The 22,310-nt window shown below is 45.6% G+C and overlaps 1 protein-coding gene across 1 annotated transcript in view; it reads left to right on the top strand.

The window, feature by feature from the left end:
* Positions 1-10,782: 10,782 nt before the first annotated feature.
* Positions 10,783-22,310, top strand: part of PROM1 (prominin 1) — a 104,571-nt gene continuing 93,043 nt past the window's right edge. Inside the window, exons 1-2 of the mRNA XM_049789976.1 lie at positions 10,783-10,898; positions 18,200-18,626. Of these exons, the coding sequence (XP_049645933.1) occupies positions 18,413-18,626 (214 nt within the window). The 5' untranslated portion in view covers positions 10,783-10,898; positions 18,200-18,412. The remainder of the gene's footprint in view (positions 10,899-18,199; positions 18,627-22,310) is intronic.

Raw genomic sequence — 22,310 nt, 5'->3', positions numbered from 1 at the left:
TTATTCTTCTGGAAATACTTGTTTGCATTGTCACTAGTTTTAATAATTCTATGTCTATGCTTATTGAATTGTAACACATCCTAATTAACAGAGCTACACTCAAAGGCACACTCTTCCATAGAATCCAGCCATAGATCCTATTCCTCACTTCACCAGTACTTACACCTTGGACAATTTCTTCAGACTTCCTAAGTATACTACCTATAGAATGAATATTTTGTCTATGGAGTTAGTAGTTTTGTACTCCTAATATAAGAAATTGGACATTTAGATGGAAATAGAGATGAGAGAGAGAAAGATTAGCAATGAAATCAAAAGTACAGAAATAATATCCCCCATTTATTGCAAACTTAGTGACTGGTATGTTACATACATCAACATAAAACCTTTGCAAGACCTCTTCTTGTCAGTAAGAAAAGTGAGAAAAATTTCAATAAGGTACTCACTGTTACTTTGTGAGTATAGCTATAGATTTAGCCACTTGTTACACACTCTAAGGAGTCACTCTGGAAAGACAAGATCTCCTTTATTTTATTCTCTGACTCATCTCCCTGTTGGTGTCAACAAAGGAACTCAAACATTTGTTGACTCTATGAATAAGTAACTGAACAAATGCACGAATGGATGGAGTAGCAGAGCAGGGACTTGCTCTCAGATCCATTTGACCTCAATATCCTTTGCTTTCCCCACTATCCCAGAAGAAGTTCTTTTGCACTTCCTAGTACAAGTAACTGGATGGAACTATAATTTAACACCTAATTGCTTAGGAAAAGGAGCAAAGTGTTTTAATTAGAAGAAACTTTACTGTGTTTAAAATAAGTATCTCATTATCGCTTAGGGAGCAGACAAAGTATGAAGTGAAAGAGAATTGCTTTTTTAAAAAGCTTCCCAATCACAGAGGACTATTATCCAGCCACAAAATGGATGCCTTGCCTTTGGAAACAACAGAGATGCATCTTGAGGACACTATGCTAAGTGAAATGAGTCCTGTACAGAAAGACAAATTTTTGATTCATGCCACTTCACTTATAGGTAGGACCTAAAATAAAAAATGACAATAAAATGATCAAGAAGGAAAACTAGAGACATATCCAGAAAACATGGCAAAATAGATCAGATCAGGAACATTTTTTCTTCAAGCACAATCAATGGAAAATTAAATACCTTGTACAATTTGTAGCAGGTTATTGATGGGACTAATCATGTCGGACTAGTCCCATGCACTGCATGTTTGAAGGTCAGTGATCAAAAGGTCATGGAAGGTATTTGTGGGATTGGGAGGGGAGACTGTAGCTCCTATTATCTTCTGACATTCAGTAGCCATAGTAGTAAATAGCATGGACCAAACATGGAAAGAGCTAAGACTCTGGAAAGGACCAGGTGTCCTGTTCTCTGGAACTCGTTTGTGCTCTCCCAAAGTAGAGAAAGACCCACATGGCCTTCAAAACCATGTGCTTTGGCTTGATGCTAAGTTTTCCAGAACTTTCAGCAGGCATAGCATAGGAGGCTGAGCCTTGCCTTCTTATATCCTGCTCTTAAGTGAGCCAGGGGAGACTCAGCCTTCAGACACAGGCCTTTACCATACTTTGCTACAGCATCCTGCACCATGGCTCAAGTGCATCAGAGGTGAAAGCCACAGTAATAGAGTTTGTGGCCCAAGAGATAGAAGGATCAAGACTTAAGGCCCATCATGACAGTAATTCTGTGAAGGAAAGCAATATCCATCTGTCTGCCAAAAATAGTTGCCACAGGAAATGTATTAATTTATCTAGTATGTGGGTATGTGGGGTACAACTGTTGGTGCTCAGGAGACCAAATGGTACTGAGGGTTAAACTCAGGCACCTTGCATGCAAAGCCTTAGTTCATCCCACTGAGCTTCTCTCTGGTCCTCACAGTAGTTTTGGCAGCATTGGCATGGCAGATCTCATCACCTCCACAACCCGTGGAAGTCCAGCAGAGTCTGTACTTGTAGCATAACTCCACTGGCCACTGATACCTGTATCTGGACTCAGATCTAGAACTTGTGCTTAGATAAGAAATGGATCTTGCTGTGGGGGTGCGAATAGTCATAGTCAGCTGCAGCAGGACCCCAAGACAATGATGACCAAAGGAAACCTTGGTCAGGTTGACCTCTCCCCATATACCCAAGATCCTGCAAAACAAAACAAAGACTCCAAAACTAAGCCATCGTGCTTCCTATTGGAATAAAATCTAAACTGGTTAAGTTTTGAATCCAATGAAAAATAAATAAATATAAATATAGGAAGAAATAAAATAAAATAAAGGGATAAAGATGGGGAGGATTTAAATGTGGAGGGTAGGAAGAAAACCAGGGATATTGGTGTTGGAAATGTTCCTGACTGAAAGGTGGTGTACATTGTAAGACTAAAACCCAATAATGAACAACATTGTAATCAAAGTGTTTAAAATGAAAGATAATAAAGATTATAATTTGATCTCTTCATCAGTGAAGTTCAAGTAAGCCTAACAAGGCAAGTCTTTTATAAGTAGCAGAAGAAATGGTTTTTGTTTTCTGATCCAAACTACAACTCTGTGTCATTTTTCTTAGTCAGTTCTACTCATTCAAATTTATTGAACTTCTTGATGTAAATTTTTTTCCTTCACTTTTCAATACATAGTCTGGTTGCTTTTCAGTCTGTCTATCTTTGTTCTTTTACTTTCTACTTCAACTTTGATATTCTTTTTCTGTAGAGATCAGGTGCTATATTCTTCTTCTTGCTTGTTTCTTCTAAATAAATGTTTGCTTTGTAATTATCATGATGTTTATATCTAGATTTGTGAGCTTATTTCCCATTATTATTTAAGAAAGCAAATCTCAACTTTATTCTAAGGAACTTCACCATCCTTCTGTCCACATTTTGTGTTTAAGTCATGACACGAGGAGTCTTTGCATTTAAAAGAATATTCTTTAATATTTTTACATAGACAATTTATTGGCCCTGAATGCCTTTATCTATTTTTTCAATAAATGTTTTATCTGTTATTTAAAAAGACTAATTATTATAAATCAGTTTTAACATAGAAAACATGGAGAGGGTCTAACAAATAGTAACTTTTAATTAACTGTAATGAAAATCAACAAACTACCTCCCATGCACTCTATACAAATGGAAACATTGAAGGAATAATAAGGTGAATGTAGAATTAGTTCTCCACCAAGGAGACTGAAGCTGTAAAAAGAAATAATAGTTCTCAAAAGAGATGCTGGATATGAAAAACACAATGAATGAGATGAATACTGCCATAGAAAACTGCAAGTATGCTCAATATTGCAGGGGGGAGAAAAGCAGCAAACCTGAAAAGAAAATACCAGTAATGTTTCAAATGAATGAGGACAGAGAAATGAAAAATTCCTATGAAAATTATCAGACTCCATTAGAAGAGAAAAACATGATAATGGGCATAGGAGAAGGAAATAGATCCTATTCTAAGACATCTGGGCTGAAGAAATAGCTTAAGGACTAAGTGCATGCTTTGCATATAGGAGTCTTGGATTTAATCCTATGCACCACCTGGTCCCACCAAGCACCATGAAGTGTGGTCTGACCCTCCTCCTCCCCCATCCAAAAAAATATTGAGAAGTTCCCAAACTTCAGAAAAGAACTAACCACAGAAATTCAGGAAGCTAACATCCAAATTTATAAATGCAAAAGACGTACAGCAAGACAAAATATTGCTAATTCATCAAAATCAATGTTAAAGAAAAATATTGAAGGCTGCTGGGGGGGGGGAAATAAACATATCAAACAAAGGAACCCAATTCAGGCTATCATCTTAGCAGAAATTCTATATATCAGGAGGGAATAGAATGACACTCATAATTCTAAAAGACAAAAAGTACTAGCCAAGGGTACGCTACCCTGAAAAAGAATCATCTAAACATGATGGATAAATAAAAACTTTCGTGGTAGACAAAAATAAACAAAGTTTATCACAGCCTGTAGGAACGTTGAAAAGTTCTTGTATATGAAAACAAATAGAAGAATAGAGCTGTAAGGGAAATGATCAATAATAACATATAACAGGTATAAATAAGAATGAAGTGATATAATTACAAAGCATTAATGGTGAGATAGATAAATCTGTTTACTCTCAAAATAAGTGTTTGAGTTACATTCAGCTCAGGGCTTATTATTTTCATTGCTTGCTCTGCACCCAGAGCCAGGGAGACCATATATGTAGTCAAAGATCAAACCCAGGTCAGCTATACATAAGACAGGTGCCTTCCTTGCTGCATTGTCTCTCTGACACACACACACACACACACACACACACACACACACACACACACACACACACACACACATGGCTATTTTAGACTTTAAAAACTAATACAATCTTCATGGCAGACACACATAGTAAGAAAAAAACCTGAAGTAGAGATATATAGAAAAATAATGAGGAAATGGAATTATCAGGGAAAACCACCTAAATAAAAAGATAAATCTCATGGCAAAAGCAACACACATAAAAAGCAATTGGGAAATAAACGATTCAAGGGCAATAGTTAAGATTCAAAGATCAATAAGCACCCTAAATACAAAACTTCTGAACTCAATAATCAAAAAAAAAAAAAAGGATGGCCAAATAGATGTAAAAGGGTGGACAGGATCCATTTATACTATCTATACATAAGAGACCCATTATAGTCATGGTAATAGGCTGGAGTAAGATATTTTAAACCAGTTATTGGGAAAAGGGCAGGGACTACTAGTTTCTTATTTAATAAGACAGACTTTTAGGATTTGAGAGATAGTGTAGTGGGAAACGCTGGGTCTGATCCCCAGCACAGCATATGGATCCCAATTCCCATCAGGAATAATCCCTGAGCACAGCTGGGAATAGCGCTCAAAGCAAAAGCAACAAAAACCTTCAATCAAGAATCAAAGATAGATACTATATAAAAGAGGAGGAAAACAATCCTTAAGACCTGCAATTAGTATATATGCAGCCCATAGTATTTAAATACATAAGACATTGCTATTCCTAAAGGAGGATCTTTTTGATACCAACACAGTAATAGTAAGTGAATTTAAAAATGATATCAGGGCCTGGGAGATGGCTCAAAGGGCTGAAGTGCATGTTTTGCAAATGGGCAACCCATGATCAAGCCCTGACATTGCATGATTTCCCTAAGCACCACTGGGTCTGGCCCAAACATAACAAAAGTATTTTAGAGGTAAAGGCAATGGTGAAAATGGTTCTACAGAGACCTAATTCTTTATTTGAATGTGTTACCAGAAAACAGATTCAGCACGTAAAATGTAAAACCACTTATGGGGTGAAATGTCCTGACTCCCCAGGAATCATGTTCTGAATTCAAGCTCAGAGCCATTTTTCTTGGATGGGCCTCCCTCTCTTCTACCTTTGTCCAAACTGGACAAAGTGGGCTTTGACGCTTGTTATAAATTTACCTGAAGGTTCTCCAAGAATGAGAATGTTTTTTTGCCTTTAGGCTATTACACACCAATAGTGCTGCTGTTGGTATCAAAGTCAGACACAAAGGGGAGAGGGAGATAAATGGGAAATCATGAAGTAAAATCAGAGGAGAATTCCGGCATGCTTAGGTAATTTCTTTTGAAAGTGTGCTAATATATAGGTGATTTCCTTCAAAGTAAGTGGCTCTCTACATATAGCTTCTCTCTCACCCTCCTCTCTCCCTCTGTTCCTTTCTCTCTGTCTGTCTGTCTGTTTCTCTCTCTCTCTCTCTCTCTCTCTCTCTCTCTCTCTCTCTCTCTCTCTCTCTCACACACACACACACACACACACACACACACCTTCTGTTCCTCTCCTTCGATGTCTAGTTTTGTTTTGTTTGGGGGCCTTTCTGATGGTGCTCAAGGCTTACCATTGACTCCATGTAAGGGATCGCTTCAGGAACTATAAGTGGAACCAGGTCTCAAACCTGAGCTGGTCATGTCCAAGGCAACCACCGTACTATTTCTCCAGTTCCTTCTTGATATCTTTGACATTAACTTCAGTCTTCAGAAGGCTGTCTGTCTCAACAGAACGGAATGTGGCATACCAATACTACCACCATGTTTATTGATCTTCCAGGCACATATATTTTTCCCATCTAGTAATTGATGATTGAAATTATTGGGTTTCTTAAAATAATATATTTACTAATGCAACTGTTGTGCTTCATTCTTAATGATCCAGAGAAGGAATAGTCAGTCTATCTAAGAATGTATTTTCAAAGATTGAGGATTACTGAATAATCGAGTAGAAACAGTTAAGTGATGTCAATTGAGATCATTTCTAACCATTTTTATTTGCTTGCTTTTGGAGCCATACCTGGCTGTAGTCAGGGTTTACTCCTGGCTCTGCACTCAGGAATCACTTCTGATCATCCGCAGACTATAGGGGATACTGGGGATAAAAGTGGCACATACAAAACAAACACTTTGGGGCCATAGAGATAGCATCGAGGTAAGGCGTTTGCCTTGCAAGCCGAAGGTCGATGGTTCGAATCCCGGCATCCCATATGGTTCCCCGAGCCTGCCAGGAGGGATTTCTGAGCATAGAGCCAGGAGTAACTCCTGAGTGCTGCTGAGTGTGAACCCCCCCCCCAAATAAAAGCAAACACCTTACCCGCTGTCCTATCTCTCTAGTCTCTAGCCCCTCATTTCTGGTTAACTTTTGTTGATATTTAAGTTTTTCTTTTCAGTTTTTCTTTTCCAGCCCTTTTAGAAATTTTTCTTTGCTGTGATTCACTATTGAATCTAATGCTCCTCAATGGACCTTTCTGTGATATAGAAATGTTCTCTGTCTGAGCTGTGGAAAATGGGACTCTGGCCTCACGTGAACATCAAGCTACTGCGATGACACAGGGGTTCACACAACTCACCCAGGGGCCACTGTGGCAGAATCTGAATGAAATCTCTAGTTCTTACTCAAATGCCTCGTGTTTAGATTGCATTCAGGCAGGCAAAACAAGGATCGATTTCTTGACAGAGAGAACTAGTGTTTTCCAACTAATAACTGAGAGGGTGTCTGGGAATAATGTCTCCCCTCTGGCCTTGCCTATAATAGATGACTTAGAAATTCACTTGTGGGGACCGAAGAGATAGCATGGAGACAAGGCATTTGCCTTTCATGCAGGAGGTCATCGGTTCGAATCCCGGTGTCCCATACAGTCCCCCGTGCCTGCCAGGAGAAATTTCTGAGCCTGGAGCCAGGAATAACCCCTGAGCACTGCTGGGTGTGACCCAAAAACCACAAAAAAAAAAAAAAGAAAAGAAAAGAAAAGAAAAAGAAATTCACTTATACTAAGTATCATGGTTACTGGAGAAATAAAAGAGAGAATGTGCTGGTCCTCTGCTCTATGTCCGTATTGGAGAAAGAATTTAAGGGAAAGACAGTGTAGACCAGCATGCCTCATCTGTGTACACAGGCATTTCCAACTCTTTCCTGCATTCAGGTCTACAGACTGGCTATTAAAACCAAGGCAATACCGGTAGTAACTATCCCTGTGCACTGCCATTAGTCCCTGAGCTGTAGATGAAGAGAGTGCTGGTGTAGCGGGTAGAGAGATTTATTAAAGAAATAGCATATTGCTGGCTTCTGGGTGCAGATGCTCTTAAGAGTAAGTCACACATGGGATTCAGGGGCAAGTGCTTTTATGAGGCGTATACAAAGTGGGGGATTAATTTATGTGTGGCCACAGCAGAAAAGCTTCCCAATTAGGAGGCCCAGGTGTCTTTCTGTATTTATCCTTGCTCCCATCTGATTTCCTGCCCACACAAAGAACAGAATTATGGGATTAGGGGTCCCCATCACATTGGACAGAATACTTCAATTAGGACCCCTCACTCTCTGCCTTTGGCTGCTTGGCGATAATCTTGCTATCGAGCTCTAGTGCTCATTCACTCAGTGAACACCTAGGATGGTCCAGATGGAGCAGAGTAGAAGAGGGGGGAGGGATCAGAAAGAAAAAAGGATTAAGAACAACAAGAAAAAAAGAGTTGAGCACCTCCAGGAAGACAGATGGCTGGCCACATGGATCCAGAGCTGAAGTGCCCAGGGTGGCTCTGAATTATAGCACTTGCCTTGTAGGCTGGAAATCCTTAAGTTTAATTCTGGGCAGCATCATACATGCCAAGTGTGATCTGGGGAACCACAACAAGCATGTGGCCACTGATCATTACAACCACAGCACAGAGAAAAGGGGTGGAATAAGTTAAGTTCTCCAAATCAGAGATAGCATACTGGGTAGAGTGATTTCCTTGCACACAGTTGACTCAGGTTTGACTCTGTGGTCTCCCAACCACTGCCAAGAACAATCCCTGAATGCAGGCCAGGAATAAGCCCTGAATACTTTTGGGTGTAGCCAAACAATAGTAAATAAATAAAAATGTAAAAGCAAAGCCTTTGGTGAATCAAGTGCTTTTTATTCCCCGTGGTGTGCTGGTGTGTCAGGAAAATACCTCCCAGTGCACTGGGGACACCAAGTCAATATTTACACACTGATCTTTGGGCTGAGGGACTGAGGTTTCTCTCTCTTACAGCTTTCTTCTCTTTTCTCTTGTTTTTATTTGGGAGCCATACACCGCAGTACTTAGGGGTTATTTCTATCGGTGCTCAGGAAGATCATAAGGGATGCTGGGGATGGAACTTCTGGTCAGCACATGCAAGGCAAATACTCACCCTGATTTACCTCCTTCTCTGTTTTATTTTATTTTTTAAAAATAGTTTATTGATTGGTTTTTGGGCCACACCTGGTGCTCAGGGGTTACTCCTGGCTTTGCACTCAGAAATTGCTCCTGGCAGGTTTGGGAAGGGGGGGGGAACCAGATGGGATGCCAGGAATCGAACCTGGGTCCTTCCCAGGGGGGCCACGTGCAATGCCCTACCACTGTGCTCTCTCTCCGGCCCGCCCCTGCTTCTCTCTTAATCTTCTCTCTCTCTCTTTCTCTCTCTCTCTCTCTCTCTTTCTCTCTCTCTCTCTCTCTCTCTCTCGTAATTTTATTAAGACCGTTGTGAATTACAAGTCTTTCACAGTTATATTTAAGGTACATAGTGACAGTGAATTAGATCCATTTCCACCACCAGTGCTGACCTCCCTTCATCCCTGTTCCTGCATGCTTCCTCTGTCTCCACCCTTAGCCCTCAGACTGCTAGTGGAACAAGTCCCTTTTGTGTATAGCTTGTTGTAGTTTGGGTTTCTTGATTCTATTGTCGTTGACTTTAATCTTCTCTTCAAGCCATCAAAGCATCCACTTGGCCTAGGGCCTCATTCCTTTCCAGAGTCACAGGAACAACTCTAATCACTACTGCATGGTTGACATCATGGCTCTTCAGAGGAGCAAACTCAAATGGCGTGAGGCATCACCGTCTTTCTACTAAGTTCCAGCAAGGAGGCTTATGCAGGCAGGTCATAGTGATGCCAAGGGGCCAGGGGAGGCCAGAGAGATAGAACAGTGGTAGGGCTTTTGCCTTGCACGCAGCCCATACAGGACAGATGGTGGTCTGTATTCCTGCATCCCATATGGTCCCCAGTGCCTGCCAGGAGCGATTTCTGAGCACAGAGCCCGGAGTAACCCCTGTGCACCGGGTATGACCCAAAAACCAAAAAAAGGGAGGGGGGGCGCAATGGGGACTCAGGAGACAGCACCCGCATAGAACAGCTGCATTTGAGAGAGGTGGGGGTCTCGGGGACTTTTGGGGAAATTCAAGCAGAGCCTCCTACCAGCAGGGGCTGCATAAGTTTGTAAAGACACAAGTTCTGATCAGATGTGTCCAGCACTACCTCATCATTGCCGTGTCTGTTGCATGATTTTCCAACTTCCATGTATTGTCCTGGAAGCCACGCATTGGAGATCAACTTGGATCAAAGGATGCTTTGGCAGTATCAACTTGCGTGCTAGGTTCCGGGATAAGAAAGAGAGTTTATTTTCCTGCCCATTCCTCATCCTGTTCTGTACCAGCCAGCCCTTCCTTGCATGCATCTACCTGTCCCCCATCTCCTAAACGTGAACCCTGCTCTGTCTGTGACAGGCTGTGCTCGGAAGGGGCTTGACTCCCTGGACTTGAATTTTTTTTCCCCGACAGGTCTGAACTCATTTGTGAAGCATGAGAGGGCAAGCGGGGGAGGGACAGTTCAGAGTGGGACGCCAGAACCTTGGTGACATTTTGTGAACTTGGTGAAAAGAAGTTCAGCAGTTTAAGGGGTCAGGGGAAGAAAAGAACTGGCGATAGCAAATAAGGCTCAGCTGGCGACCCAAGGCTAAATGGGTCATTAAAATGTCCTGGGCTTCCTGCTCTGCGTCCATAGGCGCATGTATGCGCACAAGTAGGCGTGTGTGTGCGCAAGGCTGCACCTCTGGGCCGCGCGTTTTGAGTCGTGGCCACATGCGTTGTGATCCGGACACATCTAGAAACCAAGTGAGACGGGTTGGGCTTGCTTTTCGCTTGGTTAGATCCTCACCCACGTTTGTCGGGGGGTTGGTTCTCGGTGCCTAAAGTCCGTTTTTACACGTGGAAGGACGGGGCGGAGTTTTGAAGCGGGTCCCGCCGGCTTTCTCAGTCAGGGTGCTTCTTTCTCCTGGCTCTCCAAGACTTGGGTGCTCAGTCCAAGGTCTGCAGGGCTGTGAGCCTGTCAGCCTTTAAAATACCGGACAGATCCCCGCTTTGCTCTCTGGGCCTCCCCAGCACCGGGGAGTAAGTCCGAGGCAGTTTGCCCAATAACAACGGCAGTTCCCCCAGGAAATCCTGTGCGCGCTGCGCCCCGAACCCCGCAGCGCGCGTCTCCGGATTTGGGAACCGGCGCCTCTCCTGGGTCTGCAGAGTCCTGGCGTAGGGGGGGACAGCTGCCAGCCCCGGAGCCTCGCGGGGGGTCCTGGAAACCCGCATGAATCATTCATGAGTTTTGGGGGTGAGTGGGTTTTGCCAGGGGCGGGTTGGGGAGCCGCACGCGGTGTCCTAGCCAGCAGCCGGGAAGGCGCGCAGAGGAGCGCACCCGCGTCCAGACAGCGGGTAGCAAGGGGATACTTCTCCGCCAGCCCGAACCTCTTGCGACAGGTGGGAAGAACCCCCCAAAAGCGGCCCAGAGCCAAAGAGGGGGGTGCGGAGAGCTATTGGGTCGCCCCCAGCCAGACCGGAGCGTGCATTCGAAATGAAGGCGCGATGCAAACTTTGCGCGCCCCTTGCTGCGCTTCTTCCCAGCCACTCTCGGAGACCCAGGTTTCCTGGAGCGAGTCCGTAGTGGGAACCCCAAATTAGGGGGCCTTCCTGAAATGCGCAGGTCAGTTCTTCCCGGAGACTAGACCCGTTCTGAGAAACAGCTCTGTGGTATAGGTAGGCGGCAGGGTAGCTGGGGGTAGGTGGATGAGCGTGGCATTGGGGTCTTTGGGGTTCGGTCCGTTCCCTCTGGTTTCTGAGCGTTCTGGAGTGGAGCAGAAGGGGACCCGCTGTGAGTGCGATGGGAAGTAGAATAGTGGAGTGGCCAGGGTCCGAGGGAGCGAGCACAGCGGGCTAGGAGCACCTCTCCCCGGCTGGCTGCGTCTTCATGGAGTCGTGGGTTGGAAAAGTGGGTGCTTGCAGGGGAAAACGGGGGGCGCAACCTGCAACCTTGTCTGCCTGCTTGCCTGTGCGCGCCGACCGGGACAACAAAGGGAAGTGTGGACTGCGAGAGCAGAGCTCAGAGGGGTGTGTGTGTGTGTGTGTGTGTGTGTGTGTGTGTGTAAGAGAGAGATGGGGGCTTTAGGGGGTTCATGGGGTACACAACTTCCCCAGATGACTGTCCCCCGCATTCCACCCCGCGCGCACCTTCCCCAGAGACCCTGGTCCTCCCCCAGCCTGGGGCCGCTGCAGGGGCCGCTGCGCTCCTCCAGGCCGCCGAGTTACTCGGCAACCCCCTTCCCCCAGCACCCCCTTTCTCTGGATTCCTCTACTCTGGGCTTCCCGCGCCCGCCCGCCCTCCCAGCTGCCTGTTCTTTTGTGTCCCGCAGCCCGGGAGAGGCGTCCGCAGACCCGTGAAGCGAAGGAGAGCAGGATCTGGGACGCTCGGAGATGGGTTGGAGGCAAGGGCTGGTAAGGGGGGACAGGGCCCCCAGCAGATGGGGGTGGCTGGGGGACAGCAGGAGCCCTGCAAGGTTCCTTCAGCAACAGGTTGTCTATCCTGTAAACCTTTTCTTCTCCAGGTGTTGGAGAAAGATTTTTCCCCCCAGGTCTTGGGAGTCAAACTGAGCTTTAAGAGAAACAGGTGTATGATTGGGGTTTATTGGGGTTCTTCCATTCAGGCTCTCTGTATCGCTTCCCCCACCCCCAAAGACTTAGCTGCAGCTCTAGATTAGGCTTTGATCCTTAGGAAATTGCTCTCTCTCTCTCTCTCTCTCTCTCTCTCTCTCTCTCTCTCTCTCTCTCTCTCTCTCTCCTCTCTCTCTCTCTCCACTTGAATAACAGCACTTCCATATAATTCGGTAAGCCAAATGAGTTCTGTTCTTTTCTCAGTCATATTCGAGTTTCTTCTGAATAGGAGGATAAAGCTGGGCACTAAGGTATGTGTGAGGCCCGGGGTTCCATCCCTGAACTGGGAGATAAATAAGTGGCTGTTTACACTGCCTGTTCTCAGAGCTGTCCAGATTGGATGGTAGGGTTGGAGCCAAGCCCAGGGGAGGTGAGTGGGTCGGGGATTGCCCCCAGATATCACAGAGGAGTAAGGAAGAGGGGCTCTTTTTAGTCCCAAGCCCTTTTAGTCTCCAAGACTGTTCATTCCCTCTTAGTCTGTGCGACCTGTCCTTGAGTTTTCTTTCCTGCAAGGATGCCATTATATTTTATAAATCAGCTTGCTCCTGGTCTCCCGTTGGACTCTTCCTGTGTGTTCTTGATGCAGCGAAGTGCAGACACGCATCAAAGGGCAGGTTGGAAAGAAGAAAACCAGAAACCAAATCCTGTTTTCAAATGGGAAGGAAGCTGGATTTGCGGGGGAGTCCACAGCTATCTCTGAAGCCCTGGCCCATGGTCACGGGGCTTTGAAAGAACAGAGGCCAGAGCTGAGAGATTTTACCAAAAAAGGGGACAGAGAGGGGAGTAAAGGTGAAGGGTGATGGTGGGCAACCAGGTGTTGGTGAAAAGTGGCCTGAAGACTATCTCATTCATTCACTATGGTAGGGGGCCCCTAGGGAGCAAGATGAGGCTGGCCACTGCCTGGTTGGGTGTGAGTCTGACCACCATCCTGGGTGGCCACATGTAGTTTTACTGTTGCTAGAATGAATTAGATGACTCAGGGAACATGGCTTCAGGGTAGAGCACTTGGCTGGCATGTAGAAGCCAGAGGTTCCATTCCCAGCATTGCTAAAGGAAACTCATTCAATCCATAAAAGAAAAATGGTCTCTCCTTGGGGCCCGAGAAATAGTACAGTGGGGAAGGCTTGTGACTTGCACGTGGCTAACAGGGGATCTATCACTGGCATTACATATGGTTCTCTGAGCCCTGCTAAAACTCAACCCTGGGGGCTGGAGAGAGAGAGCATATCAGTTGAGCATTTGCTTTGCACGTTGCTAACTTGGGACGGACTCTGGTTTAATTCCCAGCATCCCATATGGTCCCTCAAGCCTAGCAGGAGCAATGATTTCTGATCACAGAGCCAGGACTAACCCCTGAGTGACTTCAGGTGTGACCCCAAACCAAAATAAATAAATAAATAAATAAATAAATAAATAAATAAATAAATAAATAAATAAAAGTCAGCCCTGAGCACCGCTGGGTGTACTCCCCATACCCCCACACAACTACCACTAATAATAATAATAATAATAATAATAATAATAATAATAATAATAATAATAATAATGCTTCAGGCCTAGGAACCAGTATCTGACTTATTTGAAACAGTTTGGACATGCTAGTGAGAATCATGGCTGCCTCCCACAGACTTCCCTCTTACGGGACTGAAATAGTGTGCAGCTTTTGTTTCACACCGTCATCCTGCTTCTTCCACTCCCCCTTGGAAGTACAGGTGGCAATCATGTACTACAAAGATCCTTTTTGAGAGTCGTAGCACTGTAAGTTGAAGGCAGGAAGCCGCCCACCACCGCCCTTGCCTTCACACCTGTGTCTTGCAAAAGTGCCCGTCTCTGGTCATGATCATGGAGGGGTTTTGCTCCCAAGTCACCTGCTTGGGTTCCTTCTCCCAACTTGAAGTGGGTGTCTTGGGAACAGTAACCCAAAATCTTCAAGCACCCCTCCACCTCCAGGTGAGAAAAATAGCAAGAGTACCTTAGTGAGCATTGAGTGCCCATGTAAGATGATGCAGGTGCCTCCAGAGAAAAGATCTCCCTCATCTGTGGAACTAAGGGTCCTGTCAAAAGTGACAGGCATAGGAGGCTGTTTCTTGTGCTACATGGTTGAGCCCTGGAAGAGGCCTTGGCCAGTGCCCAAGAAACTTTCTCCACCAGGAGATCTGCACTGCCAACACGCAATCGATCGATCGTAGTTGCAAATCAGCAGAAAAAGGCTCTTTGGTGGCCTTCTGCTCTCTCTTTCCTGACCCTTCTTCATTCTATCTGGCCCTTTACTGTATGTCTGCCATGTGCCAGCTCCAGGGCCCAGCGACAATAAATCAGGCATCCCACGGGACAGTTCTGCTTGAGGAGTTGAGGAGTTCTGTGTTATTTAAAAAGTATGTTCTGGAAGCTTTGGGTTCTCTCTGCCCTGCTGTGCACTTTGGGAAGCTGAAGGGAGGGTGTGTGTGTGTGTGTGTGTGTGTGTGTGTGTGTGTGTGTGTGTGTGTGTGTGTGTGTGTTATTTTGGAAAAGTGGCCTGAGAGAGCCCAACCAAGTGCTGAGGATCCCTCCCTGAGGCTTCTCACTTGGATTATCTCAAGACTAAGTCACAGCAAGATCAAGAGAAAAATGAAAGAAGTGGGCCCCCTTCCCAGAAACAGGTCAGCATATCTACATTTTGTTTAGTCCAAGGACCACTCCTGGCTGTAGTTATCGGCTATTCTGTGTACAGCCAGCAAGGGTCACCCTCAGAGGTGCTCTGGGACAGACCCTATGGTGGCCGGGAGTGGAAATCTGGCTCTAGTCCCAGAAACATGTTCACTGGCCCTTTTGGGTTCTCTTGTAGACCTGGGAATCAGCATGTTTTATGCCACTCTATGCTTCTGTTGGCCCAGGAGAGCTTGCCTGGGTTTGGACAGTTTTCAGTCCTGCCCTCTCTCCCTTGCTGTATAGTGGGGTCTGGCAAGGGGGTACCCAGACTTTCTTTGGCTCCAACAGCTCAAGGGTGAGGAAGGCTGATCATCTCCTTGTTATGGATGATGAGGACTGAGGGAGTAGTGCTTAAATGGCTCATATAATTTATTGGGGAGTGAGATGTATATAGAATTGCAGCCCTTAGGATGGGCTTGGATGCTGATGGATGGATAGAGATGGAGGGACCTTTCTCTGCCATCTCAGGCCACTGGCTCTACAACCCCCTTCAGCAGGCGGGTATCTGGGTCCAGGAGAGCTGCGGGTAGAAATCTCACACACAAGCAGGCTTCAGGAAGTATCAGCTTTATTCATGTCCTATCCACCACATGTGTGGTCAATTTTAACCATTTACGCATGCTATCCTTAGCTTGCCCTGAGTCTTAGCCTTTTCCAGTCATGTCTCCTCTTGTTACCTCTCCATGCTGGCCAAGTCCTAAATCCCCCTTTGCCCTTCAGGTCAAAGGCCTTATCTCACCTCCCCAAGACCCCTCCCAGGGATGGAGGGGTCTTGCAGGTAAGATCAAGTTACACAGGAAGAATGGGGGGAATGGGGCCACAATGTACACCAGCGACCTTCCTAGATGGTGTTGGGGGATCCTAGAGCAGATCTGAGCTCTGGAAATGCAAAGCAGAACTGCTGGGGTTTGAGCTCCAGCATCCCTCAAAGCTCCTCCTTTCTTAGTTCCCTAGTTAGGGGTCTCTTTGACTTGTCCTGGAAATAAACTGTCCATGTGACATCCACTTGGGAGAGGTCAAGCAATCTGGCCACTTGGCCCAGGGCACTGAGGAATGCGATGGGAGGCCCAGCCCTGTGCCCTAGAAGCAGACAGAGTCCCCAGGAGGTGCTCCTTCCCGACCCTTCTCCCAAGGAAGTTTAGGGTATTTGTCTATTCAGAGCCCTTCTTGGGGTGGCCTCCAGCCATGCTTCCACCAGGGCCTTCTTTCCTGGCATTATCAGGAACTTGGCCTAGCTCAGCAGCTGAGCCTTTAATCCCTCCAGCTGCTCCGCTCCATGCCTGTCCTTGAGCAGAAAGCCGGCAGAGGTGAGCGTGTTGTGTGTGTATGTGTGCATATCTGTGTGTGTGTGTGTGTGTGTGTGTGTGTGTATGGCTGGGGTGGTGTTTGCCTGTGGTGGTTGTAGAGATGTGACATGTATGTGGACCCGTGGGCCATGTCGATGCAGTGGATAGTGTGTATTAGCCCCTGTGTGTGTGGAGTGTGTTCAGGCATATGTGTAGAGCGTGTCAGAATCATGGGTTTTATTTCTCTTTGGGTGGTGTGGGGTGAGTTCATGTGTGATGTGTGTGTGCCTGGCATAGGTTAGAACCTGTTGGCGTGTGTCCTCACCCACCACCGTCCCCTCCTTTGCTCCCTTTGACCCTGTGCCCAGCCGGTGTCTTGCAAATGTGGCCCTTTTGGGTGCCCTTCTTGCTCCTTCACTCTGGAGAGAAATGCTCAAGCTAGCTCGGGTTTGAATGTGTGCTGTAGTCACTTCCTCTGACTGGAGCCCAGTAGCCTGAGTAGCGGGGGCAGAAGCTGGCAATAGGCATCCATCCTGAAAATAGTTCTTGGGGGGTCTTGGGGATGAAGAGTATCACATTGGAAACGGATGCTGAGTGAGCTGCATCCTGCTAGCCACTGGGATGCTGAGTGGCCTTTGGTTTGATGAAGGGATGTTGCCGGCCAGCTGAGTCAGGCAGCACTGAGAGGGGCTTCAGGGTTACTCGACTGAAGGATGGAGCTAAAAATCAGCAAAGAGTGGGGGAACTCAGAGACCAGACACACTCAAGAATAGTCGGAACTGAGAACAGTTTATTTGAAGTTCTACCTCATATTTAAGCAAAAATGATCAATAGTAAGAACTTGGGTAGTTCAAACTGTGACATGATTTTATGCTTAGTTCCAGGGATAGGAATTGGGGATGACACAGTCCTCTTGCCCTCAGCTGGACGCCAGCCTGCTGGTCCCTGCTTCCTGCTCTCTGTTTCTCCTTGTGGATGGGTGTCTCTTTGCCATGTCACTAACTTCTAAACCCCCTGTCATTCAGGAGCTGGCTTGAGATGAACCATGCCATCTGTTGGCCTGGTGAGCTTGTAACAAAGACCAGCAGCCCCCATGTTGCTGTCAGCTTCTAAGTTTCTATCCCCACCTTTGGTCTCTTCTTGTTATAGCTGTGTGAATTGTGGAGTGAGCATGGGATAAGATCAGTGAGAAAAATGATTGAAAAAAAAAAAAAAAAGAGCAAACAGGGACCGGAGTGATACACAGTAGCGAGGGTGTTTGCCTTGCAAGCAGCTAATGGAGGAAGAGTTAGATCCAGTATCCCAGGTGGTCTCCCCCACTTCGAACTAGTCAGGAGTAATTTCTGAGTGCAGAGCCAAGAGTTCTGCCAGGTACAGCCTAAAAACCAACCAAACAAACAAACAACTGGAACTAGAGGCCAAGAAAGAGATTCAGGTTCAAGGCACCAACATGGAGAAGCAACCGGAGAAGAGAGAGAAGTGTGGGTTCTAAGGCTAACGGGTGGGTCCACTCTGCTCTTGGATGGATTGGCTTTTCTTTCAGGCACTACGAACCCCATTCTCTGTGCCTGTTTCATGCTGGGTAGAGCAGAATGACAACCTCACTGTAGAAAGACCCTGGAAAGCAGCCTGGAGACTGAGTCCAGAGTAGAGTTTAGAGCCCTATCTACCAACAATCATACCTTGATTTGTGTGTGGTGTTCTTTATACCTCTGGGATTTCTGATATACTCACATGGAGGCTGGTCCATGGCAGAGGGAGTCAGCTCTGAAACAGGTCATGGTGTGTGAATTCTAAAACATACACACACACACACACACACACACACACACACACACACACACACACTGGCACATTGTCACTCACTCGTGTGTGCACCCTGAATGGGGAACTAAAGTCTTGCTCTAAGTTTAGCTGCCAACATGCCTAACCAACTCTTCTTCTCTCCCTGCAGGGATGGTGCTCTGAGTAACTGAGCTCCCTGAAGAAGGCTGCCTGCCATCCCTCGCTGCATGCCAGCCCAGGCAGAAAACGGGGAACACAACTGATTCAACGGTGGCAGAGCCACTGTCCTGCAGAAACACAAGCTCCTGCTGCCCAGCGGTGTCCAGGATTCTAGGACAAGAGGCCCCCACTTCTACCTCATGTCTAGGGGCGTTCGCTAGCCATGGCCTTTCCCCCTGGCTTCCTGCTATTGCTGCTGTTCTGGCTGGCAGGTGGCACCGTTTCCAGACATATTTCTGGAGATTTGGAATACGTGTTGCCCACCCCACACTATGAGACCGAGGAGGAGATCGTTGCATCAGGGAAGACCCTGAGTGGGCTGGCCTGGCTGCCACATGCCTTCCTCAGCCTGGTGGTGCCACAAGCTTTTCCCCAAGGTAAGTGTGGGCACTGGGCCACCATGCACAGGGCTGGATGTCCTGCGCCTGTCTCATAGTCTGTGTCTTTCATACTTTTGATAAGGGAATCAACACATGCCTGCTGCCCAACAGGTGGCATGGGGTGCCCTGGGAGCAGGAAGTATTCACCCTACACCAGCTTACAAAGCTTATTGGGAATGTTGTGGGCAGAGATGGTGCCACAGGTCGGGAAGGTACTCTGAGTAACTTCACCATGTATGTTCTCTGGAGCCCAACCAAGGCAGGGGTCACTCCTGAGCACCGAGCCAGGAGTTGCCTCAGAGCACCACCAGGTATTCTCTACTCCACTCTATCTCACCCCTGCACACAATACACACACCACACAGACCACACACACGTTCTCTCTCTCTCTCTCTCTCTCTCTCTCTCTCTCTCTCTCTCTCTCTCTCTCTCTCTCTCTCTCTCTCACACACACACACACCACACCAAAAAAAGAAGTCAAATCAAATTCTTTTGCTGATGTTGACTTTCTAGTCATTTGTCTTCCTCTTTCTTTTCATCAAAAGTAAAAATGAGGGTTAAAGATATTAATTCTAGGGGCTGGAGAGATAATATAGTGAGTAAGACATTTGCTTTGTATGTTGTTAAAATAGGTTTGATCCTTGGCACCACATATAGTCCCCCCCAGCCTACGAGGGGTGATTCCTGAGTGCAGAACCAGGAGTATTAAGTCCTGAGCACAGCTGGGTGTTGCTCAAAACCAAACCAAACCAAAATAGAAAATGTTAATTCTGGGCCCGGAGAGATAGTAGAGCACTTTTCTTGCAGGCAGTTGACTTGACCTGGGTTTAGGCCCTGGAGTCTCATATGGTTCTCCAAGTCCACCAGAAATGATCCCTGAATACAGAGCTAGGAGTCAGCCCTGAGCCCTGTGACCTACCTGCGCTCCAAGTGCTAATTCCCTGTTGTGAAATGAGAAGCTTAAATAAAAAAGACCTCTCCTGTCTGATCCAGCTAAAGTCTCCCATCCCCACTGCAAAATTAGAAAATCCTCTTTGGCATTGCTTAAGGCAAGGACTAAACATACCCGTTTTCCTGAGATTGATACGTTTTCACGTGTGTTTTTGTCTGGACTTAACACCAGTTTACACTTTTTTCTTTTTGGTTTTGGGGTCACACCCAGCAGTGCTCAGGGTGGTGGGCTCGGGGGAACCATATGTTATGCTGAGAATTGAACCTGAGTCAGTGGCATGATGGCAAATGCCCTACACATTGCGTTATCACTCTGGCCCCCACTAGTGTACATTGTTGTGGATGTAACAGTTGATGCTGTTATATATATAAAAGACCCCTTTGTAAGGCCAAAACAATAACAGTTGGTAGAGCATTTGCCTTGCACTTGGTAGACCTGGGTTCAGTATCTTGCATCCCATATGCATCCCCCTCCCCACCCATGAGCCTGCCAGGAGTAATTTCTGAGTGCAGAGTCAGGAGTAATCACTGAGAGCCACCTCTCAGGGTTTTTGTGTCCCAAAAACAAACAAACAAAAAAATCCCTCTCATCCCCCATCCCCCCTGCACTTCCAAGGTCCCTGTGATAAGAGTCACAGTTGTCATCTGGTCTAGGCTTTAGTTATCTTGCTGTGGCTTATCTTTATGCTCCCCTCTGAGGTCTCCTCCTCAGCTGCTCTCTCTCTCACCTATCTCTTTCCCACACAGGCTGCCTGCTCACAACCTTGACCGAACCCACTGCCTTAGAATCTCTGGGAATGAGCTTTCACAAGGGTCTCTCTGTTCTCACTGTTTTTCTCTGGAAAGGGTCTTCTCTGAAACCTCAGAAGCTAGTGTAATGTATTAAGTCTGTCCTAGACTTGTACTCTCAGCTACTCAGATTCAAGTGCTGTCTCTCATCACTGAGAATGACATGCTAGTAAGCACCTTTGTTATTTCCTTTTTTTTTTTTAAAAGCAGTTTATTTATTAATTGATTGGTTTTTTTGGTCCACACCCAGAGATACTCAGGGAGTTATTTATGGTTCTGTGCTCAGAAATCACCCCTGGCAAGTCCGGGGGACCACATGGGATGCCAGGAATCAAACCAAGTCCATCCCGGGTTGGCTACATGCAAGTCAAATATCGCTGTGCTATCTCTCCGGCCCTCATTCCTTTTCTTTTTTTAAAGTTAGTCAGCTCTTGTTCTTAAGAGGCTTGTTTGTGTGTGTGTGTGTAGAGGGAAGGGTAAAGAGAAAATATATCAAGTGAACTTTAGTGCTTGTTTACACAGTGGACAGTTTATATAGATTTTCATTAACACTTGTACTGAATTTGTTGGCTACTTCAATTCAGCAATTGTAACAGTCTGAAAGCGTACTTCTCAATTTTCTGTTGGTTTTCTGAGTCCATAGATTTATTGAAGAGAGCCATGAATGGGGTTGCTTACTGTTAAGCCACTGGTTAAAACACTGAGTCTGAGCACCCAGGGGATAGAGATGGAAACAAATCCTGTTTAGTTTTCAGGGTTGAACGCAGAGTCGATGTTCTTGCCAGGTCACGATGAGTTTGCTTATTGGTGAATGTGATATAATATACTTATGGGATAAACACATGCTTACAACTGTCTTTAGTCTTGGCTTCTTCTCAATGACATTTTTTTAAAACGTAAAACCATGTGCAATATGGATTCACTTTAACTATTTCAAAAAGATTGTGAAGCGTCGTGCGCCATCATGTGTGGTATCATGTCCATATATTGGTTTGTTTTACTTCCCCTAAAATCCACAAGAAGCTTCAGGTTATGGACTGGCCTTCTGGGCCTTGTCTCTACTATCTTTGTATAGTACTACCAATAAAGTATATTTTTAAAAAGAAAGAAAAATGTCAAGTTCTCAGGAAGGTTTCCTCAGACTTAATTCATAAGAGAAAGCATGTTTTCCTTCAATTTTTATTTATTTATTTATTTATTTATTTATTTATTTATTTATTTATTTATTGGTTTTTGGGTCACACCCGGCAGTGCTCAGGGGTTACTCCTGGCTGTCTGCTCAGAAATAGCTCCTGGCAGGCATGGGGGACCATATGGGGCACCGGGATTCGAACCAACCACCTTTGGTCCTGGATTGGCTGTTTTCAAGGCAAACACCGCTGTGCTATCTCTCCGGGCCCTCAATTTTATTTTTAAATCTTCTTCCAAATGTTCAGTTTAAAGTCTGCATGTAGTTACAAAACTTCCAAATGCGTCCTGCAGGTTTGCAATGCGACCTCCTTAAGTTTTGATCCCGACCTTTGAGGAATTGATTCGAATTTTAATGTCATCTGAGTGTTAGAAATACTTGCCCCTTGATCTTCAGCCTTGCTTCTCATCTTGGAGAAAGAAGTTCTCCAAGTCTCAGTAATAGGCTTGAGGAGAGCAGCACAAATCTTTTCAAAATTAATGATTAGCTTGCTCCAAGAATTGAGAATTGAATTCAGTGTATGACATTTTGGAGTATTGGCATTCTTCCATTCACTTTTGCATTATTTGTATTCTTTCTCCGTGACTAGATTTCATCATTAGTCTCTGACTAGCCTATTAAGGGTTTTGTAGCATACAAGGTATATACAAAGCAAGCATGATCCAATCATTAGAGAGAGAGAGAGAGAAAGAAAGAGATTCCTGTTTGTTAGCTCTCAAGAATATGCCATCAAAATAGAAGTCTTTATATGG

The sequence above is a fragment of the Suncus etruscus genome, chromosome 16 (assembly GCF_024139225.1).
Source record: "Suncus etruscus isolate mSunEtr1 chromosome 16, mSunEtr1.pri.cur, whole genome shotgun sequence".
In the NCBI taxonomy this organism is placed as follows: Eukaryota; Metazoa; Chordata; class Mammalia; order Eulipotyphla; family Soricidae; genus Suncus; species Suncus etruscus.
Note: the sequence above shows the minus strand (reverse complement) of the source record. Positions and strands in the feature narration are given on the sequence as shown.